The 23,078-nt window shown below is 36.4% G+C and overlaps 1 protein-coding gene across 2 annotated transcripts in view; it reads right to left on the bottom strand.

Moving 5' to 3' along the window:
- Positions 1-23,078, bottom strand: part of RELCH (RAB11 binding and LisH domain, coiled-coil and HEAT repeat containing) — a 74,239-nt gene that overhangs the window by 4,027 nt on the left and 47,134 nt on the right. Inside the window, exons 13-27 of one of the 2 annotated variants that reach the window (XM_040547952.1) lie at positions 19,363-19,434; positions 18,412-18,552; positions 17,542-17,706; positions 16,567-16,714; positions 14,222-14,378; positions 13,697-13,820; positions 12,532-12,580; positions 12,097-12,176; positions 11,107-11,213; positions 10,406-10,505; positions 6,317-6,399; positions 5,310-5,373; positions 3,563-3,701; positions 2,481-2,597; positions 1,959-2,047 (exon numbers count right to left, since the gene is read on the bottom strand). In XM_040547952.1, coding sequence (XP_040403886.1) covers positions 1,959-2,047; positions 2,481-2,597; positions 3,563-3,701; positions 5,310-5,373; positions 6,317-6,399; positions 10,406-10,505; positions 11,107-11,213; positions 12,097-12,176; positions 12,532-12,580; positions 13,697-13,820; positions 14,222-14,378; positions 16,567-16,714; positions 17,542-17,706; positions 18,412-18,552; positions 19,363-19,434 — 1,635 coding nt within the window. Of the gene's footprint in view, positions 1-1,958; positions 2,048-2,480; positions 2,598-3,562; positions 3,702-5,309; positions 5,374-5,557; positions 5,641-6,316; positions 6,400-10,405; positions 10,506-11,106; positions 11,214-12,096; positions 12,177-12,531; positions 12,581-13,696; positions 13,821-14,221; positions 14,379-16,566; positions 16,715-17,541; positions 17,707-18,411; positions 18,553-19,362; positions 19,435-23,078 lie in introns of both variants that reach the window. The other variant, XM_040547953.1, reaches the window with a different exon arrangement.

Genomic DNA, 23,078 nt, shown 5'->3' with positions numbered 1-23,078 from the left:
TCTATCATAGTGAGGCAGAATGTGATAAAGATTGCTCTCAATCCTCTGTTATTTATTTATTTAAGCCTACTTCAGCCTTCAGTTCCTTCTCTGGCTACAGGACTCAAACCGAATTATATAAACTCTTTTGGTTTAATTTAGAACTGAAAGTGTCCTTACACTTTACAAGTTCCACTAATGACTACACAAAAATGAAGTACTAATATTTGTAACAGTTATCTCATTAGTCAATACGACATAAGAAAGAAAATGAAACGAAACCCAACTTTTGCCTAGTGCATCTTTCAGGTATGTTCTCGGACTTCACAATACACAACACACCTCCCAGCTCACTCTGAACACAGAGTATTCAGTTGCCTTTGATTGATGCTCAGATCAGTACTGTCCCAATCTGAATGCCCTCTGAAGTCATATTATTTCCTTATAAGGTTTGAAAGTCCTTCAAATTAATTCACATCCCCCCCCAGTTCCACAGATAAATAATATAAAATAATATAATACAGAGCAAACAAGAATTAGACTATAGGTTATTAGGCTAAAAATGTAACCAGAAGAGATTTTGTTACCAAGTTTAAGAATTTAGGACTCCTAGAAAATATAGTCTAGCTGAATTATCTCACTTGACCAACATAAAGAATAGTAATTACTTTTCTCAAGTACAAAGCAATCCCTGAAGAACACTATTAACCTTGAGAAAAGACATTCATAAAGACCTTTCTTCACACAGATTAAATCTTTTCTTCCATCACTTGAAGTGTTCAGACTGTCAAGATTTTCCAGCATGCAACTAAATTATTTCTCTGACTTTCAGCTACTGAATTAATCTCTATGTATTCCAATCCCTATTAGTGTTCATCTTCTTCAAGTATTTACAAAAAAGACCAAGACACATGGCCAAAACTTTGAAGTTTCTCAAGTCAGCTTCTCTAGCTACCTCTTCGCTTTTGCTGCTTTCTGTGAGCATCTACCATGGAAGATCTTGGTAGCTCTCATGTTGTCCTGTCTACTTATTATAATCTGCTTTTTATGATTCACGGACTCACAGAATGGTTGATGCTGAAAGGGACCTCTGGCGACCATCTAGTCCAACCCCGCCTTCTTAATCAGGGCCACCTAGAGGGGGTTGCCCCAGACCATGTCCGGATAGTTTTTGCACACCTCCAAGGCACAAGACTCCACAATCTCTCTAGGACCAGTGCTTGGTCACCCTCACAGTAAAAAAAGTGTTTCCTGATGTTCAGATGGCACCTCCTGCATTCCTGTTTTTTCCCACTGCCTCTTGTCCTGTCCCTGAGCACTACTGTGAAGAGCCTGGCTCAGCCTCTTTGCAGCTTCCCTTCAAGTGTTTGTACACATGGATGAGATCCCCCTGAGTCTTCTCTTCTCCAGGTTGAACAGTTCCAGCTCTTTCACGTCTCCTCATAGGAGAGATGCTCCGGTCCATTATCTCACTGGCCCTTCATTGGACTCTCCAGTATAACACTCTCTCTTCTCTGCTGGGGAGCCCAGAACTGGAAACCGCACTCCAGATAGGAAGTTCGTCCCACATATTTCAGGACTATGTTTTCTTATCCTTTCTCTCTGCTGAATTTGCTTATCATTTGTCTCCTGAACTCCACCAATTTTCGCTTCCATTTCCTTGGACATATCGTGGCCACGGATTTTAGTGTATTATTGTTTTAATGAAAAAACAGATGGTAAAAACATTTCTTTTTATTCAGTCTGTGAACATCTGTGATACTAGCTGCAGTTCAATACTTTTCTTCAGGGTACTCAGCCTAAAGATATAATCAATTTTACAGATTTTAAGTCGTGGGACTAATTTCTTTCCCCCCAAATCCTCAATGCTATATACTTTGATACTATTCACGAGTAGCTTTCCTTCTGGTTTTAAATATCATTACATTTCAGCTCTTGCTGCCACCTGTATCTCATACTCAGTAAATGTTGCTGCTCACCTCATGCTCTGGTGAGAGATGTTCCATGTCATTTCGTAAACACTTAAGTCCTGGTAAAAAGTGATTGACCATTAAATCCTCTGAAATAACTAAAAATCATGTCGTTAAGGATTGTCTTTTGAAATTATACAATTTTATTCTCTCTTCTGATACTATGCAATTTTGTCCTATCAAACACAGGGACAAGCTACAACAGCAATACACAAGAAACAACATCATTTGCTGCCTTACAACTAACAAAAAAAAGTTTGAAACTTTTAACTTCATATATTTCATACATCAATACCATTTTTCATACATATATATATATGTATTTTTAAAGTTACTGGTTAAGATCAAGGGATTTTTTTGCAAGTACTTTTAAGTTCCACCTTCCGTGAAAATCTCCTCTTTATACTGAGCAGATCATATTTTAGATCACACATTCAAAGACAAACGTAGTTATTTCTCAAATATTAATCTTCTCCCCCCACAATAGAATTAACACCCAAACTTCCCCTAAAAAGGAAAAAAAAAGGATACAACAACAGGAAAGAGCACTGTAGGCTTCGAACAGGTGGGTGGCGATATCCAGTCTCTTAGAATCCACAGACTGCTGGTTGTTGACCAAGGCTAACTTGTGCAAGTGTGGAATAACAACTGTAAAAAGCAAATACTACCATAAGTATTTGAAATTGCTTTCCATAGACTTGCTTAGCATTAAGAGGTTGTTAAGTTACAATCGCAGGCATCTGAAACAGCACGCATCAATGTGGGATAAGAGCTGCAAATAATGGCTTTGATGGGACTGCTCATGCAGATGTAATTGACCAATTCCAATGTGATATAAAAGTGTAATAAGAACATCTAAAATGAAAAAGGCCCCTCAGAGTACCACCTTTGGAACAGTAACAATTTACAGAAAATATTTTGTGACATTATTATTCCCCTGTCGCTAAAGCTGTCTAAAGTATATTTCTATTTTATAAATACAGCTCATCGGCTAGCGAAAGAGATATTGCATGTCATGAGAAAACTTCACTGACTAGAGAGGAAGTCTTATCTGGTGAATTTAGCCTGCTAAACTCAATGCCTACAACCGTTGGTATGATTGCTCCTCATGCTTTGTTTACATCTTTAAGACAATCTAATAATGAACTTTGCTCTTCTATGTGCCTTACATTTCTGGGCCATGAAAAAGAAACAACAGACCAAACCTCTACCTTGTTAACCTGGGATACACTCACATTTAAGATGTGTGGAATACTTGACATTTATAACGCTAGAGGGATTGAGGTGAAGAAGGGGACGGGGGTGGGGGTGAGAGGAAGGCATTTTACATGCTAAGTAATTCAGAAAAGGCAAATTCGTATTTGTTCTTGTGACCAGTCCCCTTCAGCTTTGAAATTATTAAATTTCCACATGCTGATGTACTGTAGGTACATCAACGCGAGGTCAAGTGAAAATTATACTGGCAAGGTCAAAAAAAATCTAAGGACACATCAAACTCTAAAAAATAGGAGTTTTCATGGATTTTTTTGTAAAGACAGTATCAACACAACCAGCAAACTATTAGCCTCAGGACAAGAAGAGGAAGAATTCATCTTCCCAACACTGCAACTTACATTCATCTCGAAACCTGGGCTCAGCATTAGGTCCAACTCTTCCAAACGTTTTTATGATTTCTGTATGTAGAGAATGTTGGTCTTGATACTGAGGGTCCTCCAGGAAAGATGCCAGCTGCATTTTTACCCTTTCCAGAAGCTTAAAAGTTCCCAGAGAAATAATAAGTTCACCAAAGAATGAAGATGTTAGAAACATTAAGCTCAGAGTACGTCTATAAATCTTCTGTATTTTATATGATAAACTTTGGACCTTCTGCTCACTTACAATCTTTTCTGAAAGGATGTTCCAACCTGTTTAACACAGCTCTGTATTTTAAAGACTTAACAGTGTTTTACTCTGATCTATCTTTAACTATAGGCAGGTGCTTTCACGTAGCCAGTCTCTCCTCCTGAAGTTTGCTCACAATTTTTATCTATTGTAATTTCCCTCATTACTAGTATCTTTGGAGTTTCTCTTTTTAAATACAACTGAGTTCACATTAGTTTCTTTGTAATATATCACCTAAATAAGATGAAAAAATTCCTGCAGAAGACAGATGCATAGATGAGCATCATAAAAGCAATGGAATTAAAAAGATTACTTCAACTAAAGGCTAGAAACACTGAAACAAAATACAAATATGTCTAAGATGACAAATAACTTAATTTGCACTCAAAGTTGTTAAAGTAACATTTTCTGATACATTTTGGAAGGAGCTACCACCTTTGTTCTCTAAGGTTTATTATAATTAGTGCAATGAATACAGTCATTTTTGTGCGGTAACAAAACCGTATTCTTTCCAAACTGATTATAGACATGCAATCCAAACTACAAAATTGTAACTTAGCCATCTTCCAAGTACTTGTGAGTCATCACTGACTTCTTACTCACATTTCCTCAAATGCATTCTTTTAGAGTATGTTGAAATTACAGGAAGAATGCAAGCTCTGCAAAAAGTTGCAAGGACTTTACAAAGAAATTTGATTGTACAACTAGTACATGAAATAAAATATAGTATTTCTATAATTAGAGCAGAATCCTAGCTGTCTTGTTCAGAATTCTGATTTACTACCAATGTTTCATCATTTAGAAAACAAGGAGAAATTGCATATCTACATTGTCCTGAAGTATCATTTCATTTACTGCACTACGATGTCTCTTCATGTCTTCTTGGGTGCCACATGCTGAGACAGTTGCAGAGGACCAGCAACATGAAGGAACTACAAGAGACTTGTGCCCTTCTAAAGTAGTTGGAAGCCAACAACGATATCATAAGCAACCTAAAATGGTGCAATGTATTTATGTGGAGGTAACCAAATCCTAACATGACTTTTTGATCACCATTTTAAAGTAAAGCCACCTATTTAATTTGGAAAAAGTGGATTTGGATTTCTCAACTATATTAGAAAATGTTTGTTTTACATATTTTATCCATGGGTTTCCCATCTTTTAGCACAGGCCTCTCCCTTTGCATATCTGTTTTTGTGTTTCTTTTTTTTTTTTAGTGTTTGGCTTGATATTTAGAAGCAACTGTTTTTCTTAGTTAAAAGAGGGTTTGCTTTTTTGTATAAAAATAGTACACAAAACAAACAAAAAATCGAAACAAATGAACAAACAAAAATGACTACAGAAAAACTGGGAAGCATTTTAAGAGAGAAAACTACCAATGAAGAAATAATTTAGAAGTTTTTTTTTCCTTTCTTCTCCAAGTTCATTAATAGTAAGTTATTGGATTTATCAAACCAAGTCTGACAATAGGACTCTTACCTCTCTTTGAGTAACAGTTTCCATGATGGTCCCAAAAGCAGGAATTGTTGCAATCCTCACTGAGCTACAAGAGAAAAATGGCGTCTTTAAGATCTATTCAACATTAAGAATATAAATAATTAAAAATAGAGCAAAACTAAAAAATTAGTACTTTAAGTTACGTTAGTTTCTAGCAATGACAAAACAAAAAAAGCAGACCAGGAGAAAAGACAGACAGGATTAACTCAAGGTCTCAATCTGAAACTCACAATTCAGGATCACTGGACAAGGTTACAAGGGCCGGAGCAACCCGCTTGTCAACTAATGCTTCACTCATGCCTCGAAGAGTCAGCTGTAAACCAGTCAACATGCAATAAAAAATGGTTTGGTAAACTGGAAGGAGAACTGGGTTAGCTGTGACTGAGGATGGGCAGGCAGACTCTTGGGGTTTATCTTGTTTTAGTCACCCACACAATATATTAAACTGATTAAGACACTATTCATGCTCTAGCATTTATTGATAACAAACCTGTTAGTAAGATTAGCAAAGCATCCCTCCTTAGCTTGAAAGAAATATCACATCAGAGTATTATATTACATGTACTCCAGGAATTGAAGTACTATGGTTGTCTACCAGAAATTAGGTACTGCCAAGACTGTTTCACATTTCAATATTGCATATGATACTTAATTTTGCAATAGTAAAGCTGGTAACATTAAAGAGCACATTAATATGCAGCTTTCTACTAGAAATGATTTAAGCAAGTGTCAAAACTGAAATTATGATTTAATATAAAAATCAAAAAAGACATCAATTTAGTTTTCTACTTAAAATGTATTCTGCGATTTTATTCTGTTTAGTTCCAGGTGTTCCATTTCTTTCTATTTACAGATAGGTGATTTTAAAGTTACATTTGTTCAAAAGTAATACCTTTTTTTTTCTCTCAGCTAGAATAACAAACAGAACTGATGGTTATTTCTTCCGATTAAGAGGGATGCTAGATATATAAGACAGGCAGGAAACTTACATTTCAGGGTCACTGGAGAGAGTAATGAGAGCAGGAACAACTCTCTGAGCTACCAGAGTTTCATGTACCCCCTTCACCAACAGCTGAATGGTCGGAGCAGGGGGGTTATCACAGGTGATGCACGGAAATAGCGAGCACAGTATCATGGGAAGAAGAACGGCACAACCAAGAGAGAGAAAGAAAAAAACACAAAAAGCAAACCAAAATTAGAAGCTAAGCAAATACTGCTACACTAGTGCTTCATAAATGCAAAGGCACGAAGAAAGCTGAAGTGGTCTGGCGATCAGCACAAACCTGACAAATTCCATGACACAATGTAGTTTTCTCTATTTTCAGCTATTTTAAAACTCAAACTTTAGAAAGTTTAGGAAGTAATTTATGCATTATCATTCAAATCTTGTAAAACACTAAAATGATGCCAATTTGACCGTCTAATCTAAACAGTGCTCTACCTCAAGGGAATGGTGTTTCTTATAGTATGTGACTGTCAAATGCAAAGTAAGATTTCTTTAGTTAGGCCAAATGCACGTGGTTTTCCAGCACTGAATGACACCTCTCAGACTTCTACCAAGGTGACAAACAGCATCTTCCCAGAGGCCACTAAGCTTTCCACAGTCATTATTTATTTTAGATTTAACAGCCTTCTAATCAGTCTGTATGTGAAACAACCCAAGTTATACTTGCTGGTCTATGCAGGTAGAAAATGGATAATAATCCTTGATTTAACCATGAAATGTATTTCACCAAGTCTTTTTGAGGACTAAAAAATATGTTGCAATACATCCCACATATTAAAAACTGAGATCACAGTGAAATTTATGTCATTATCCATAAATGTTTAAATTGTTTACACTTAGAAGTGCCTAAGTGATTTTTTTAACATTACTTACGTAGCAAATATATACGTATTTGTATATACTTGTGAAGTATGTGTATGTGTAGCAGATGCCCTCTACATGTTTTCTACATACAAGATGGCCTAATTTTTAGAAAATGTCAGATTCTAAACTTTCCTCCTCAGTGAACAGTTCCGTTTTGTTTTGCTCATTTGTTTTTATCTGCATTAGTAAAAAAGGAAAAGCCTTGATATTTTCATCCTGCACGTTGTATAAGAAAGTCTGCATGTATTTGCTGGTTTTAGGGGATAGGCATAATGGGTTTGGTGAGTAGTTTCTGAGAGAAATTTGAAGTACGTTCTCAATATTTAGCTATATTCTAATTACCCACATTCCAGCATGAACACAAAGTAAATTATCTGCTTTTTCTCCGGAAGTGTCACGTAAGATCCACATGTGCCATGGGGAAAGCAGTACCTGGTAGTGTATCATGCAGTGCTAAAATCAGGCAAAAAACTATTTACACTCTCTAATTAGAGAATTTTACCTTCTGCTATTTGATTGAGCATTCCGGTTTTACTGACTCTGAATTTAAAACATGAAGTCAATTATTAAAGACTGGAAGGAACCTGACTTTGCAGAAGCCTTCTACACAAAGGTGTGATTTTTGTTAAGCAATATTTGTGCATGTGCGTGCATGTGTGTACACATGCTGTGAACATATTGTGATTACAGATAATAACTGGAGAAGGAAGCACGGGAGAGAATTGTTAAACTGCGTAAGCATTATTGCTGCAAAACACCCAGGGTGGAAAGCTGCAACTTCCTATACTCATAATTCACATAGTACTAGGAGTGCACTAGCAAACTACTACATTTTAATACTAATGCTTTTCATGATTAGTTAGAGTGGCAGCAACTTAAAAAGTGCTGCTGTATTCAGCTTTAGTGGTACTCTTCAAACTGATGTTAACGACATAGCTCACTGTTCAGCCATGGTGACCTTCCTCTCATACAGTTAAGCTATACAATGCTTACTGTTTTCAATTTTGAACAAATAGGTGCTTTACTTTTTTCTTTACTAATCTTAATTTTGAGAAAAATCTGGAGGTAATGTAGCGCTTTGTAATTAGCAAACATTTTAGAATGATCTCAGTTCCATGATTATATGACCTGCTGCACTTCTAATTATGGTAAAGCATGGCAAACAGCATCATTGTCTTACAGAAAACAAAACATGCTTCATAATTCAAGTGTCATTCTGGACATATGTTCCTAACCTTGCACCTAAACAGACCAACAAAGTTTATAACTCAACTACACACTTGTTCAAACCAGCACAGTCAAATCTGTTTGCATCAACATTTAAATGGGAAACTACTGACAGAAAACATTCACACACAGGAGCAAAAGAAACAGCTGGATGGGCAAAGCCACATAGCAGCACGTAAGGCTACAGTGAGACAGACAACACAAATTTTTAAACCTCTTTTAATTCCTACGGAACAATGTGTGTTCATTACTTCAGACATACTACACCTTAGAAATTGTAGCACAAAGTTTCCTGTCCCCAAAGGCGAGCAGAGACACAGACCTCTGTGTCCTTCTTGGCCACAACAGACTATAAGGGTTTGGTAATGTGATTTTGCAGGCATAAATGACAGCGGTCTCTGTGCTGCTGCAGACCACTGCACTGGTCAGAATATTTATAGTACACATATAGCTGTCCTGCTGGTGATGCGCTCTTCTGTCGTACTATCTAGTCATTATTATCTACCTTATCAGAGAATTGCTGGGCTTTGCCAGTGAACCACCTCTGAGACGTCAGAAATTCCTTGAATGAAGGAATCTTCAAAAGTAAAACCAACTATCCATCTCTTTACAGAGCTGACTTACATTGCCATGTATAAATATGTAAGCTGTGGCTACTAAGTGGCAGCATTATTAAAATCTATCAGTTGAGAAAAGTGTCCTCAATCAAATTGCCTCTGCATTAGTAAAAACTGAAATATATTAGGAAACAAGCAGTCAAGCAGCATGCAGAACTACCCAAAAATAACCAATATGCAGTCAGAGTAGAAAAAACTGCAACTAAGACAACGGCCTGTATTAACTGAAGTCTTTCATGCATTGACCAAAAATTGCCATCTCCTTTTTACAGGGAAAAATGAGCAAATATGAAGTTGGATATTTTCAAGCGAAGTCAAACAATAGGTCTTGTCGTTGTTTAGTGCTTTATCTGCAATGACTTGCAAAATTGCAGTAGAGAAAACTAATGATTTTGGTTATACTAATTGCTCTTTCTTTTTGTGATTTGTGTTTGCAAATAGCTACAAGATGGCAGATTCAGCTAGAGGTCTATAGCAAAGCTATACAATGAATCAAACTTAACAGAATCCCAAACAAAAGGAAAAGGAATGAAAGGAATGAAAAAAAAGATATTCTCTTTGTTCAGCAAGTAGAATATGTTCCAGTGTTTCTGTATATGCCTTTTTTAATTAAAACTTGATAAAACAAAGGCATGATGTAGAAATAAAATCATACTTATTAACTAAAGGCAACAGTCTATGTTAACATCTAAAAATCTGTTCAGAAGAAAAAGATGAAGTTGTCAATCTAGTAAATTAAGGAATTCTATATTTAGCCAATTATGTATTTTTTGTAAAAATTAGAATCATTTATGTTTATACTACCATATTTGGCACCAATGGAAACTAGTTTGAACTACAATGCAGGTGGACTGTTTGTATACAGAAAAAGGGATTGAAAACCATTAACTTGTGAATTAGGCTACTGATGACATGTTAAATAGCAAAAGCAAATGTTACAACTTGGAGAGAGATGCTTGCTTATATTTACATACAGACCTAAGCAAACACATTTGACAATGTATTTAATTCTGGTTTGAACACAATTTTGCAATGAAATGCATTTTCATAATCAGAAAATGTTTTTCAGCATGCAATAATCAAAATGCAAAAAACAAGTCAGTAGCAGATCAAAGAACACATACACGGTTACTACAGAAACATTTTGAAAGTGGCTAATGACAAATTGCTTAATGAAAGATGTGCTGTTGAATAAAGAACAGATACAGAAACAACTGTACAACTTCCTGCTCCATCACATAGTACACAGCTTATTGAAGCAATGTGTAATTTTTAGGCATGTATCAGTTTTATCTGAATCACTATTTTTATATATACACTAAGGTTTCAAATAAGTGATCTAAAAAACTTTGGGTATCACTTACCTCAAACATTCTAGCAGCTGTGCATCGAACAAGAGCAGAAGTATGGACAACTCCATACCATAAGACAGTTAACAGCAACTCGTGATAAGCTGGGTTTGCACTACAAGGTAACAGTTGGGCAATCAAAAGAACAGGACAAAAAATATCCCCAAACCCTGCAGGTTCTTTGCTTACAAAAAACTGTCTCAAGAATCTATTGCTCAACTAGTCTAAACCTCCAACTCTTATCCTTTATGAAGGATACATTTGCTCCATTCCAAAGAACACGCCACATTTGCTGTCTAGAAAACAGGTCGTATTTTCAAGTTCATTTAAAAAAACACCTTAAGAATATAATTTTCAGTATATTACAACATTGAACTGAATGCAAACACATACGTAGAACATACTGTAATAATATGGAAAATACTAAATGAATTCCTATTTTATCTTAATAACATTTCTGTAGCTTGCTTTTTTTTCCTATGTGTGTGAGCGGGTTTGGTGTTTCTTTTTTAAGCTTTTTTTTTTGTTGTTTTATCACTACATTTTTAATTTTTGAGATAAAATGTTTACATTTTGTGAAACACCAAGGAAAAACATAAGGATGCTCTTCATTCATCTGAAGCATCGCTGTTAATAAAATTACAGCCAGATTGGGAGCTCTTAATAAAAGCTTCTAATGCATTCAGTTCCAGTCAAATCCAATGTATATTTTTTACCCCAGTTCCACAAAGGAAGCTTTCAGGCTATCAAGAGGAGCATGTGACAGTGAAAGCATGGTCATGACATCTTCCAAAAAGCCAACTAACAGCTTGCGGTCTTCTTCCTAAAGAAATACAACATTAAATGTAGTAGAACTGCTGTCGTTGTGATGACCTACAGCTACAAAAAAGACAAACTATGAAAGAGAGAGAGAAAATTAGATTTAGCATTTAATAATCTTCTTATGAATTTCAAAAATGTCCTTTTAGAACATGAACCTTTCAAAGTACACACAAGACTGTATTCTTCTATTTTATCAACTAAGCACATGCTCCTGCACAAATTCCTCTAAGAGTTTTACTAAAGAAACTTAAAGCCAATTACTCGAGCACTTTCATGGCTCCTGACAGTTTCTGATTGCTTACAGCCCACTGTGAGAAATTTAAGTTCATCTGTGAGATGATGTAGGGTTTTGTAAGCCCCATTTTCTTGCACGCCACGTATGTGCCAGTCCATAGCTTCTGCTTAGTGCAGGATTAGGGAGTATTATTTATGGAGTGTTTATTTTAGTACTAGGTAACACTAAAATTTTATGACTCCAACTGTGCTCAGAATAGCTATTTACCTGCTTATTTATTTCAGAGACTGTTGCAAAATTATGGCTTGCAAGGGACACAGCTAAATAGCCAAGAACACATTTATTGAACATCACAAATATTTTTGATAAAGGCACATCACAGTTGCCAATGTCTAAGAGTTAGACACTAAGATTTAGTGAATTCAGGTTTTAACACTGGTGACTACTGCCTAAATGTAGCAGACCTACCCAGGAAACTTTTTAAAATGCACCTACAGCTGCCTACTTGTCTATTATCTTCAAAGCATAAGAGCATTAGAAGTTTTCAGAGAAAGTGGTGTGTTTTTTAATATATATTCTGTTTTTGTCTGGGAGAATAAATGTATAACGTTATGTGAAATTTAACAAAGAAACAGAAAACCAAATGTACCTGAATATAGCATGTAAGGACCCCTGTTGCATAGATGGGAACTGTGGCTTTTGTTAGCACTCCGTTGCCTGCTGTGGAATCTAATGGAACATAGTGAAGAATTTAGTTTTCATATGTACATATATAAAGTAAAATATTTTTGCATTGTAAGAGTGTGTGCATATATATATTTTCATCTTTATATATACATGAAGAATGTATATACATATACACGCTAAAATAATGCTCTGCTGGTATTTGGATTTGAGATTTTATTTCCAATTTACACACACACAGTGTACAACTTGCGTGTTTTGTTCAGATTAAGATGAGATTTTCAACATTTCAGAAAGATGAAAAATTTGAGAACTGTGGTTATTTGAACAGGAGAGTAACAATTTTTTTCCAGCTGCTGCTAAGATCAATTTTTATTCGTTTGAATAAAACATTACTCACCTATGTTTTCCTCAGACAGTCTTAAGATTTCTTGGAATTGTGGTTTTACCTACATAAAGGATTATGAAACGCACATTAGAAAACCTGTTGGTAGCGTCAATTAACTTTCAAAAAATTAAGACAACAAATCCAGAAAAGGACATTTTGAAGACACAGAAAGAAAAAATAAAACCTTTAATAAGCATAGCCTTTTGCCACAATTTGAAGTATGACATAAAGAGAATAAAAATTTCTACTGAGTACCCACTCAGTAGCTACCTTTGAGGTAGCAGGATTTAGCACTCTTGCTGTTAAGAGCTGAAGTCTCTTGTCACTTTGCTTAACTGGGCCTTAGGGTTTATGGTTCTACCTAGCTATATGTAAAAGAAATAAATAAAGGAATAATTTTTGCGTGTGTGTTTATTTCCTTGTTGTCCATGAAGTGCTCTCTTCCAAAATATAGCTGTGGTCAACAATACTGAAACACTTTTATGTAAGCAAGAATTGCAGAAATAACTTACAGAGGGGACTTTTTGAAGACCAGAGTGATTTTAACTTTCCCTATGGAATCTGCATATTGTAGGTTCGCACGGAATGCTAACTAGTTTTTTAATTTTACCTTTAGATAATCTAGTATTTTAGCATTTCCCTTTAAAATATTTTTAATGAATATCCTGAATAAATATTCATAAGTTATTATATTGAGAAAAAAATTACATACTTCCTTGATAAAAAACATTTAGATAAAACCTGTAGAAACTATTTTCAGCAGAGAATATGCATTTTAAATTACTGATCAAGTACAGGACGGAGTATTTATAAGTGCCACAAGCAATGGACAGTATGCTGTTCTGAAGAAAGAAAATTGTGAAATCGCTAGAATTGGAATGATCTCTCCCACTCTGTATGCCACTCACAAAACAAGTCTGAAGAACCCAGTAAAAAAACCCTTGCACATTAGGCAAGATGAAAAGGTCATTCTGAAATGCTCATTGGCTAAAAAACGTAAAACAAAAGGATGCAAAAGACGGTTTAAAAAATATCAGGCTTAAAAGTACTTAGAGAAAAGCATCAGTGGGGCATACAAATGTCACATAAAACATGGGTACTCAAACATACTGTAAATATGGACAGTATATATTATCAAGGTACTTTTTTGGCAGAGTATTTCAAGGTACTTTCTTACCTTAGTGTTTGTAAAAATTTTCCCAAATGTCCTACAAAGTCTCCAGAAAAATCTAGAGAACTCATGGACACATGCAGTTGATGCTACATTGATCTTGCCAACTATTTCTATAAGCTGTGGTAGCCTAAAAATCAGGAAGAAAAGAATATTAGACACCACTTTGATATTTTGCTTCTCTCCAGTTATATTTGTATAGACTTACTGTTTATGCTAATAAATACACATATTAAGTGCTACTGGTTCTAATAAAATTATCTACACGTTCTGTACAATTCCTAACCATTGAAGAAAGCAAGGGTTTAAATGTCAGAAAAGTGCATTCTGTTAGTTGCTGAATCTTCTGACTAAAATCAAAGATAATCCAGAATGCAATAAAAAAAATCTATCCTTTTCTCTTTAAAAATTAATAACTCTTAAACACAATCATACTTGAAACCTTTATGTTTTGTACCGCTAAACAAAACCATGCTGAAGAACTATAAATTTTGACCGTTTTTAGGAATTGTAAGGTGGAAATGAACTCACAGTTGATTTACTACCCATAGCAGAGTCTCCCAGCCAGTGGTACCCTCGTGTTCTAGCTGGTAGTCGTAAAGTTGCAACAGCACCGCCAATTGTTCGCGGCTTCCAATGATGATGGCCACATCCTGAAGAGGTGATGCAGGTCGGGGAAATCTAGTGACTGTAACAGCAGAGAACAAGCAACCATGAACAAAATAAGATGAAAATACCTTGGCGGTCATCTCAATAAAGATAGACAAGGAAGTCTGAAACTCTTTAGTAATGTCTGTTTATCAAGTTACGTTTTAAAAATCAGTGAGTTAAATATAACTCTAAAGAGATTACATAACCCTCACTTAAGAAAAGAAAACGCGAAGATTGCGGGTGATTCCAGAGACCACACTGCAGATTTATTGTAGAATGACTACAAGACAAGGTCTCTTGACTTCTTCTGCTAAGCTTTAATCATCAGACTGCTCCATCCTTTATACTTCAAGTAATTTTTGAGGAGATGGGGTAGTGTGTGGGCAGCATCAAGTATTTGAATCATCAGAAGAGAGGAATTTACAAAGAAAAAGCAAGACCTCCAAAAATTCTAAACCATTAAAATATATGGGGCAGAAGGTCTGCTCCACCAACGTTTCTTCTATTTCTCTCAATTTATGCCAAGTATACTTAAACTTATTCAACAATGAAGTGAGAAGTACGTAACCTTTCCTATTGTAGAATTCAAGAAAACAAACTTGCCATTCTAGCAGCGCTACTGGATTAGTGAAAAGTACGTGAGATTTTTTCTTCCACTTATGTGGAGGAAGCAACTCTCTGACTATGTTGAAGCCTGAAATTTTTGAATTCCTTATTTAAGCACTAGCAACTCAGGGAAAATGTACTCATCTTCAAATGACTCAGGTCAGCTGGCAGAGCTTTACTGTGGCATGTCTAACATTTTTATGTTAATACACATAACATACCACTTGCTCCTTTCCAAATTCCCTTTTAAATGTAAAGTTGTTACCTATTCTTTGAATCTTGACATATAGCACCATTAACAGCATGTAGCAGGTATTGCCAGTAAAATCTTTAAAAAATATTCACAATAGAAGAAAACATTCTATAGGCTGGGAGTGCTGATCTAAGTGTAACTTCACTAATAGGCCATTCAGTCTGCCAAGGTAATTACATAGACACATAAGAGACGGTGAAGCTCCTGAACTAGGCTGTATTTTTCCCTCTTGGTAAAATCTTTTATTTGTAAGAATTCACTGAATCTGATGACAGCTTTCTTGAACTATTATTGGCTATTTGTGGAAAACAGTTATTCGGAAACCTTTAAGAAGTCCAATTAAGGGTTGTTTTGCTTCCTCAAAAGTTTCTTTTGAAAAGTAGAGAGAAATACTCTGAGATGAAATAAAGAAAACTATTTTTGGCAATAATCAAGTGGCTCAAGCATAGGAAAGACTGGAAAAAGGAAACATTGCTTAAGGATTTGCTAAGGGAAACCCAAATGTAAAAAAACATACAGGGCAAATCAGAAGGCAAAACCTTATTTCCTTCCCTCCTTCCCCCCCAATTCACGTTTTGTATTAGAACAATGAAGTATTTTACTGCAAGATTGTCACAGAATTACATAAAATGACATCACTAGGCACAGAGAAGCTATTTTGCCTATAACCTACACTAAGGAACACTGCTAAGTAACTAAAGAAATTTTAGCAAAAAATCTTAAGAGATATAATTTAGTTCTCCTTTCTTCTACTGGCAATCATTTTGTACATATTCACGTCTTACAAATTTCTTCTGTATCAATAAACTGATGTTTGTAATTAGTTAAATAGCTGAGACGGGTTTTTTCTATCATTGACTTATTTCATAGCAATAGAGTAGGAGTGGGGGGATGAGGGAAGGAAGTAGAAAGACTTTTTCCCAAAAAGGGAAAAAACAGAACAAAAAAAGTCATGACAAATCTTCCTATGTTGGAATCTAGCTTTTAAAAGAACAATAATTCACTCCATCAACTCAGTCACATTAAAGGAAGTTCATAACACGACAGAGGTTCCCTGAACTTCTTCCTCTGTTCTTGCTACATCTGAAAATACAACAAAAATAGGTAGAGTAGAAAAAAGGTTTGGGGACAGGAACTTAGATTATTTTATAGATAGCATGTTATTAAAAAAAAACACATTAAAGTTTATGCATAAATTCTGCAGCTTATGTTTTTTACTAACCCTAAGTATTTGAGAATTCCATGTAAATGTGGACTACGCACTATTTCTGACATTTCTTCTTTGCATTTACCACTGATTTGAGATTTGTCACTGAATTATACTTACGTTTCCCAAAATTCCACTTATCAGAAATTAATCATTTACCTTCTATCTGTGGTACTTCTCCCTGAAGTTTAGCCTTGCTTGCGAAAGGTGCATTCTGTAGCACCAATGCAAACAATGAAGGAATCAGTGACTGCAAAGCAGACAGATACATGTGGAGCTTATGTTCATCCAAGCCATGTTCTCCTTCCTGAAACAGACAGGACATTTAAAGTTTTCAGGTTGAATGCACTTGTGATGAACTTCTACATAGAAATGCTAATTATATAGTAATATATTCTGACCACAAGTGTACTTTGTGTCACCATCCAAACACCCTTCTCGCCCTTAGGGTACTTCTCAAAAGAATTAAGCTACATAGCCTTTGGCATTTAGTGGTTCACATCATTGAACATACCAATATTCTGAAAGAACGTTTTTCAGCACATTTTGAAAAATAGGACTCTTTCGTCTTGAGGACCAGTGCATCTAAAAATTGAATAAACTAGTTACCTGTACCCTTAAAATAGGCAGCTTGGTTAAGAATGTTAAATTGTATGAAATATCCTATTTTCCAGAACTCTCCAGGTATCTACCCCAGCCAACTGTGCAGACAAACAGACTCAAAACTGCAAACCACGTAATTAAACCATTCAATCATCCTTTTTCTGGTGTGCAATAAATACTGCACTTTATTAAAAGCTACACTGTGTGACTCTTAAAAACAATGTAAATACAGGACAAATGTATTCAGAAAAACACACGCCATCTGGTCACAGACTCAAGTAAGCTTTTTCTGAAATGCACACTGATTATTGGGCTATAAAACAAAATGTTAAAGAAGCATCTGTTTTGTTTGTTCTTTTTTGTTTGTTTTCTTCCCATTTTGAAGCACAAATAAATGTTAAGAGTTACAAAAAAAAAAAAACTCCAGAAAATTGCTAACATAAGTAGCATTTACTTAAATTTTTTAAAAGTCAGTGTACATAACAAAGATAAAAAGAAAGCTCTCCAATGCAGAAACAGCTGAAAACATACCCTGAGCAGTTTTTCAATTTTATTAAGCAGTGTAGGTATAAGATGGAACTGTAAATTTCCCAGCTCTGTTGTCCAGGCAGCATATGCAGGTAAAAATACCTGATGTGTTGCACTAACTACGCGTTCTGAAGGGTCTCCTAAAGCCGAAAGCAGCAGTTCAAACCCCTGGCAAAAAAAAAAAAATATTAAGAATATAATGACTTTTCCTACAATTTATGCTGAAGATAGATACACAAAACATGCACAGACTAGAAAAAAATCACCTATTGTAAAACTTTTACACTAATAAAAAGTAAACCAAAGTAGTATATTGAGGCCTCTCAACATACATTCCCACTTCATCTGCAAAGGTAAACAACACGTAGTCCAACAACCTTGCTAGCATTTTTTTACCGTCAAGTTATCAGAATTAATACAAACACATTTGACCACTCCACCTTCAAAAACTCATGACAGGAAGAGAAATTCTTCGCTTTAAAGAACTTGAAGTATTATTAGCCAGCATTAATAACAACTACAAGTAGGCTTTGTTGCAGTAGATCAATCTTTGTTAGCAAATGATGATTTCAAATTGGCTAATAGTATCAGGTGGGCAATGAAGTGTTATATTCTTGAAAGTGATTTATGAATTATTAAAGAAGCTTCTGTATGAAGCTTACACTCAAGGTTCTAATGACACTTGTAAGTATATGCTTTCTTTTCAGTCTCAGTGATACAATAAAAATCAGCATTCATATCAAACATGAACATTTAAAAGTATCAAGAACTGTTTAATAAAAATATTGAAAATTATGTGTTTACTACTCCAGAGATAAATATAGAACACATTTCATAGACACAGAACCACACAGAACCCAACTCAAACTGTACCTGTTGATATTTGTCTGGATCGTCAATATACCCCATAATGATGCCAAGGCTTTTGATCACAGCTTCTCGTACCAGATCTGCCTTATCTTCCATTAGCATTTGTTGCAGCATGGAAAGTACTAATGAACTACGAATTTCCTTCTGTTTGTAAAGAAGAAAAATTCTTGTTAAATCCAGTGAAACAAGATATGTTGGTTCACATCAATTTCTATAAATAATTTGCCCTTCTATTAGTGCTCGCAAACAACAATCCCTTCCTCCAACTATGGATCCACTTTTGATTACTATGCATTCAGCTGCCAAGATAGCAGATGAATGAAAATAAAGTTTCAGTAGCCTCATTATAGAGCCTTTTGTCCTACTAAGCACAGAACTGGAGTCCTTTAACTCATATGGAAGCACGTACCAGAAATAACTGACAGCAAAATACTACTGTAGGCCTAGATTTGGAACAGTACTTAAAACAGAATCTTTAATCACTTCATTGCTAAATTGGAAAAGCAGGTTTTTAATTTTGATTATTTTCATCTTTGTCTGAAGCTTCAAATTCTAGTTGGCCACTGACCTAATTTTGCTGCCTCTTTTGAATAGCAGCATTCTTCATGTCAAACATTACAGTGTCCAAAGAACTCTGTTACTGGGTGTCATTTTTTCAGTGATTTACCTAATTGATCTTAACTACCTTTACTTCATGTTTTCTGAAACAAAGACAATTTTATCAGGCTACACTGGTTGTTAAGACATGTTATAGCTACACTGACCTCCTTTCACCTATAATAATAGATATCCTCTTTATTGAACCTCCTATGTGTGACAAAGTAGAAGATAACGTGACTGTCTACACGTAACATCCACCCTTGGCTATATTAGAGAAGGTAACATGTTTATGTCAAGCAACAGATTTTATCATTGGTTTCATGAAAAGTGTTAAGAGTCATTATTAATACTTACTGGAAGGTAAGGTGCTAGAGCTCCGCAAGACTCTGCTACCAGTAGCCGTCTCTCTGGGTATTTGTGGTTGATCTGGTGAAGAGAAACAGAATGGCTATTTGCTTTGCAGAAACCAGTATTCAAAATGTGGTTAGAATGAACTGCAACAGAGGGATATGTGTGCACCTCTTAGATAAACATTGGCTGTGCCTGTAGAAGTTGCATATGGGTATGAAACTGCCTCAAATTCTTGCACTGAGGCATAAAGGCAGGGCAGATATAGCCTTCTCTGTTGTCCTCTAAGTCAGAGCTCACTATAAGAGAAGAAGCTGGGAACTATGTATGTAAACGCCGCAAAAATAAGGGTAGAAAGCAGTGCATGGGTTGCTGGACTCACAGAAAATATTCTCCAAAGAACACGAGTAACTTGGGAGCTGGCAGATCCTGAAATATTTTGTCTTGTCCTCTAAGAACTACACAAGTGCCCTCTAGTGATCTGAGCCAACCATTGTAGCATAGCCGCCCGGGTCTTGCCAAGCAGTCAGGGTCAGAAGAGGACACAAATACTAAGCCTAAAAGTATTTGCATGGTTTTGAAGTTCTGTTCCCAAGTTCAGCATGAACATGTCACGTCTCTAAGATGCGACTGAACACAGTTCCTGTTCTCAAGAGCCTCTTACTCCTGTGCTGCCTACCTCCCCTTTCCAAAGGCCATTTGAAAATTCTGCCATAGAAATTTGGTATCAACACTTCTGAAAGAAGTTTGCATCCCAGTGGAATCAGCTTTTATGATCAGTAAGAGAACAGCACTAACGGCTGCGCAATGAAAAACAGTATGTTTCAATACACCTTGTGAATAAAAAATTTTAGGGCAAAACAATGGCAGGGAAAAGTGAATAGTTTCATCCTGTCAGGTAAAACAGGATATGCACCTGGTGCGACTATTTCTTTTTCTCTTGCTGTGCAGAGGAACAGCTATCTTAACATGGAAAAGACCAAGGTAGTGCTGCCATCTGAGTCTTGGCCTTTACTGGGCACACTTGTCTTCAGCAACCCCAGGTCCCTAAAAATCATGGGAAACTTTGGAGCCAGGAAGACTTACCCTTGGGAGAGAATGATCAGGTTAGGAAACATTTAAACAAATTGGACACATATGAGTCTAAGGACCTTGGTGGGATGCACCCCTGAATGCTGAGAGAGCTGGCTGCTGTCATGGCAAGACCATTCTTGACAAACACTGAATGGCTGTTGCAATGGGGGAGGTTCCTGAGCACCGGAAGAAACCAAATGTGACCACTATCTTCAAGAAGGACAAGACAGAAGATCCAGGGAACTACAGATCAGTCTGCCTTACCTCACTGTCTGGAAAAGCGTTGGAGCAATTAATCCCAGAAACCACAAGAACGTGACTGGGAATCATGTTCTTCAAGTCAACATGGATTTGGGTAGGAAAAACCACACCTGATCAGCCTGATAGCCTTCTAAGATAAGAAGACTGGCTCAGAGAACAAGGAGAAAGCAGGGGATATTGTTTATCTTGACTTCAGGAAGGTTTTTGATACTGCCCCCCATAACATCTTCACATACAAGCTGACAAAGTCTGGGCTTGACAAGTGCGCAGTGAGGCGGACAGAAAACCGGCTGAACTAATTGCAGGCTCAAACAGTTGTGACCAGAAGCACAAAGTCCAGTAGAGGGGGGTCAGTCCCCAGTGGAATGCCCCAAGGGGTGATTCCAAGGCCAATAATGAAGATGTGTAACTAAGTGTTGCACCCAGGCAGAAATAACTCCCATGCACAGGGCCAGGCTCAGGGCCAACAAGTTGGAAAGCTGCTCAGCAGAGAGTGACCTGGAGGGCCTGGTTGTGGATACCAAGCTGAGCCAGCAATACACCCTCATAGCCAAGAAAGCATAGGGTATTCTGGGCAGCAGTAGGATGACCATGATGTGTAGGTACGGAAAATGATGATTCTTCTCCTCTCCTCAGCACTGGTGATACCAAATCTGTGTACAGTTCTGTGTACAGTTCTGGGCTCCCCAGCCAGAGAGACATGGTCATATTTTAGCAAGTCCAGCAGAAAGATAAGACGATGATTAAGAGATAGGAGTATCAGATATATGGGGGGAGACTGAGAGAGCTGGGTTTGTTTGGTCTTGAGAAATGAAATCTCCGAAGATATATCATGCATATGAAGCAAACTTCACCATCAAGCATGAAAGAATTCCTTGAGTGTCTCTGATTTTTTTGTTTTGCATTCATACACCAACAGGGCACCTGTATTATTTTGCAAGCATGGAGATTTAGATTTCATAGATGACAAACACTATGGGCATGCATTAGACTGCTTTTAATACTTGAAACTAATGGTATCTTTGGCTTACGTGACAGCTTTCTAAACACAAAGTCCCTAGTGGTAATAGACATATACTCCACTTCCTGAACCTTTGCCTACTCAAGGGAAATTGCAAATACTCGTTTCATCTGGTTTAGGTGGAGTGGCAAGGCAATATAAATATTGCCCCTGTTACTTCAGAGACATACTGACATACTGGAAAGGAAAAAAGAAAAAGACCCAAGTTTCTCTAACGCTTGTTGTTCAGGGAAGATTATTATTCCATGAAAATGTAAACATAACTGTAAATTGATTATCATTTATTTTCCTTTGTCTTTAATTAGTAGTACTACATTTTTTGGAAGCCAGTTAATTGGTCACTAGCTGTTAGGGAACTTTGAGCATCCACAGAGCCTTGATCTAAACTCAGATGAGCAAGCCAGAAAATTCTACGTGTAGAGCTGTGAACAGCAGGTAGAAATATTGCAAAGACTAGCTTGAGATCCAGAGTATGCAGATAAAAATGCTGAATGTTCTGAAAGCCCAGTCCTTTGCATCTGTAAGTACATTTTGGTTGGAGCTCAACTACATTAGCCCCTTCATGATTAAGGGATTAGTGGCATCCACTGAGAAAAGATAGAAAATCATACTGTATGTGTACTTTTGAGGTCTTTCTACAAAATCAGTTTTGTGACAATGAGATTCAGCTAGTATTTTGCTGGAGAAAATGCTGACCTGGGCTCAGGACTGCAAACAAAGCCTGGCAAACTGCATTAAATAAATGCATGATGTCATATGGCTTGGCAGCCTGATATGCTGCACTGTCACAGTTGGACTGGTTTGTCTTGTGCATCAGCAATTATCAGGAAACTGGAACGATGAAGATGGGCTCTTACTGAAGTGAGACTGGTTCCTTTAAACACTGTTTAACTTTCATGAGAAGGACTAAGAAAACAAAACAAGGTTTAAGTTTAATTGCTGTGGATCTTTCCTTTAATCAACAGATAAATTAGTCATACACATAAGCACAAATGCTACATCTAATATGTACTTGCGCTGTCAAAAAGCGTTAAGGCAATTAAAGATTGGACTTCATTGTGAAACAGAGATGGCTGAGTTATGCATGTGGAGAAACAGGAGACAATTATCAGACCAGAAAGACGGGGCCATCAAAACAAGCATTACAACTCTTGTCATAGCTTAATTATTTACTGTCTTTTAGGTGATGAAATCCCTTTATTTTTTCTACCCTAAAGAAGGAAACATTTTCACCCGAACTCATCTTGTTCTGTTTCTATGTCTCAGATGAAACAGAAAGAGCATTCAGTTTGGTTGTTCAGTTCTTTCTGTTAATTCAGACTATCTGTAGAAAAGGTCATTGTGATTCTAGAAGTCACACTGTAAG

This window comes from Cygnus olor, chromosome 2 (genome assembly GCF_009769625.2).
Source record: "Cygnus olor isolate bCygOlo1 chromosome 2, bCygOlo1.pri.v2, whole genome shotgun sequence".
Lineage (NCBI taxonomy): Eukaryota > Metazoa > Chordata > Aves > Anseriformes > Anatidae > Cygnus > Cygnus olor.
Note: the sequence above shows the minus strand (reverse complement) of the source record. Positions and strands in the feature narration are given on the sequence as shown.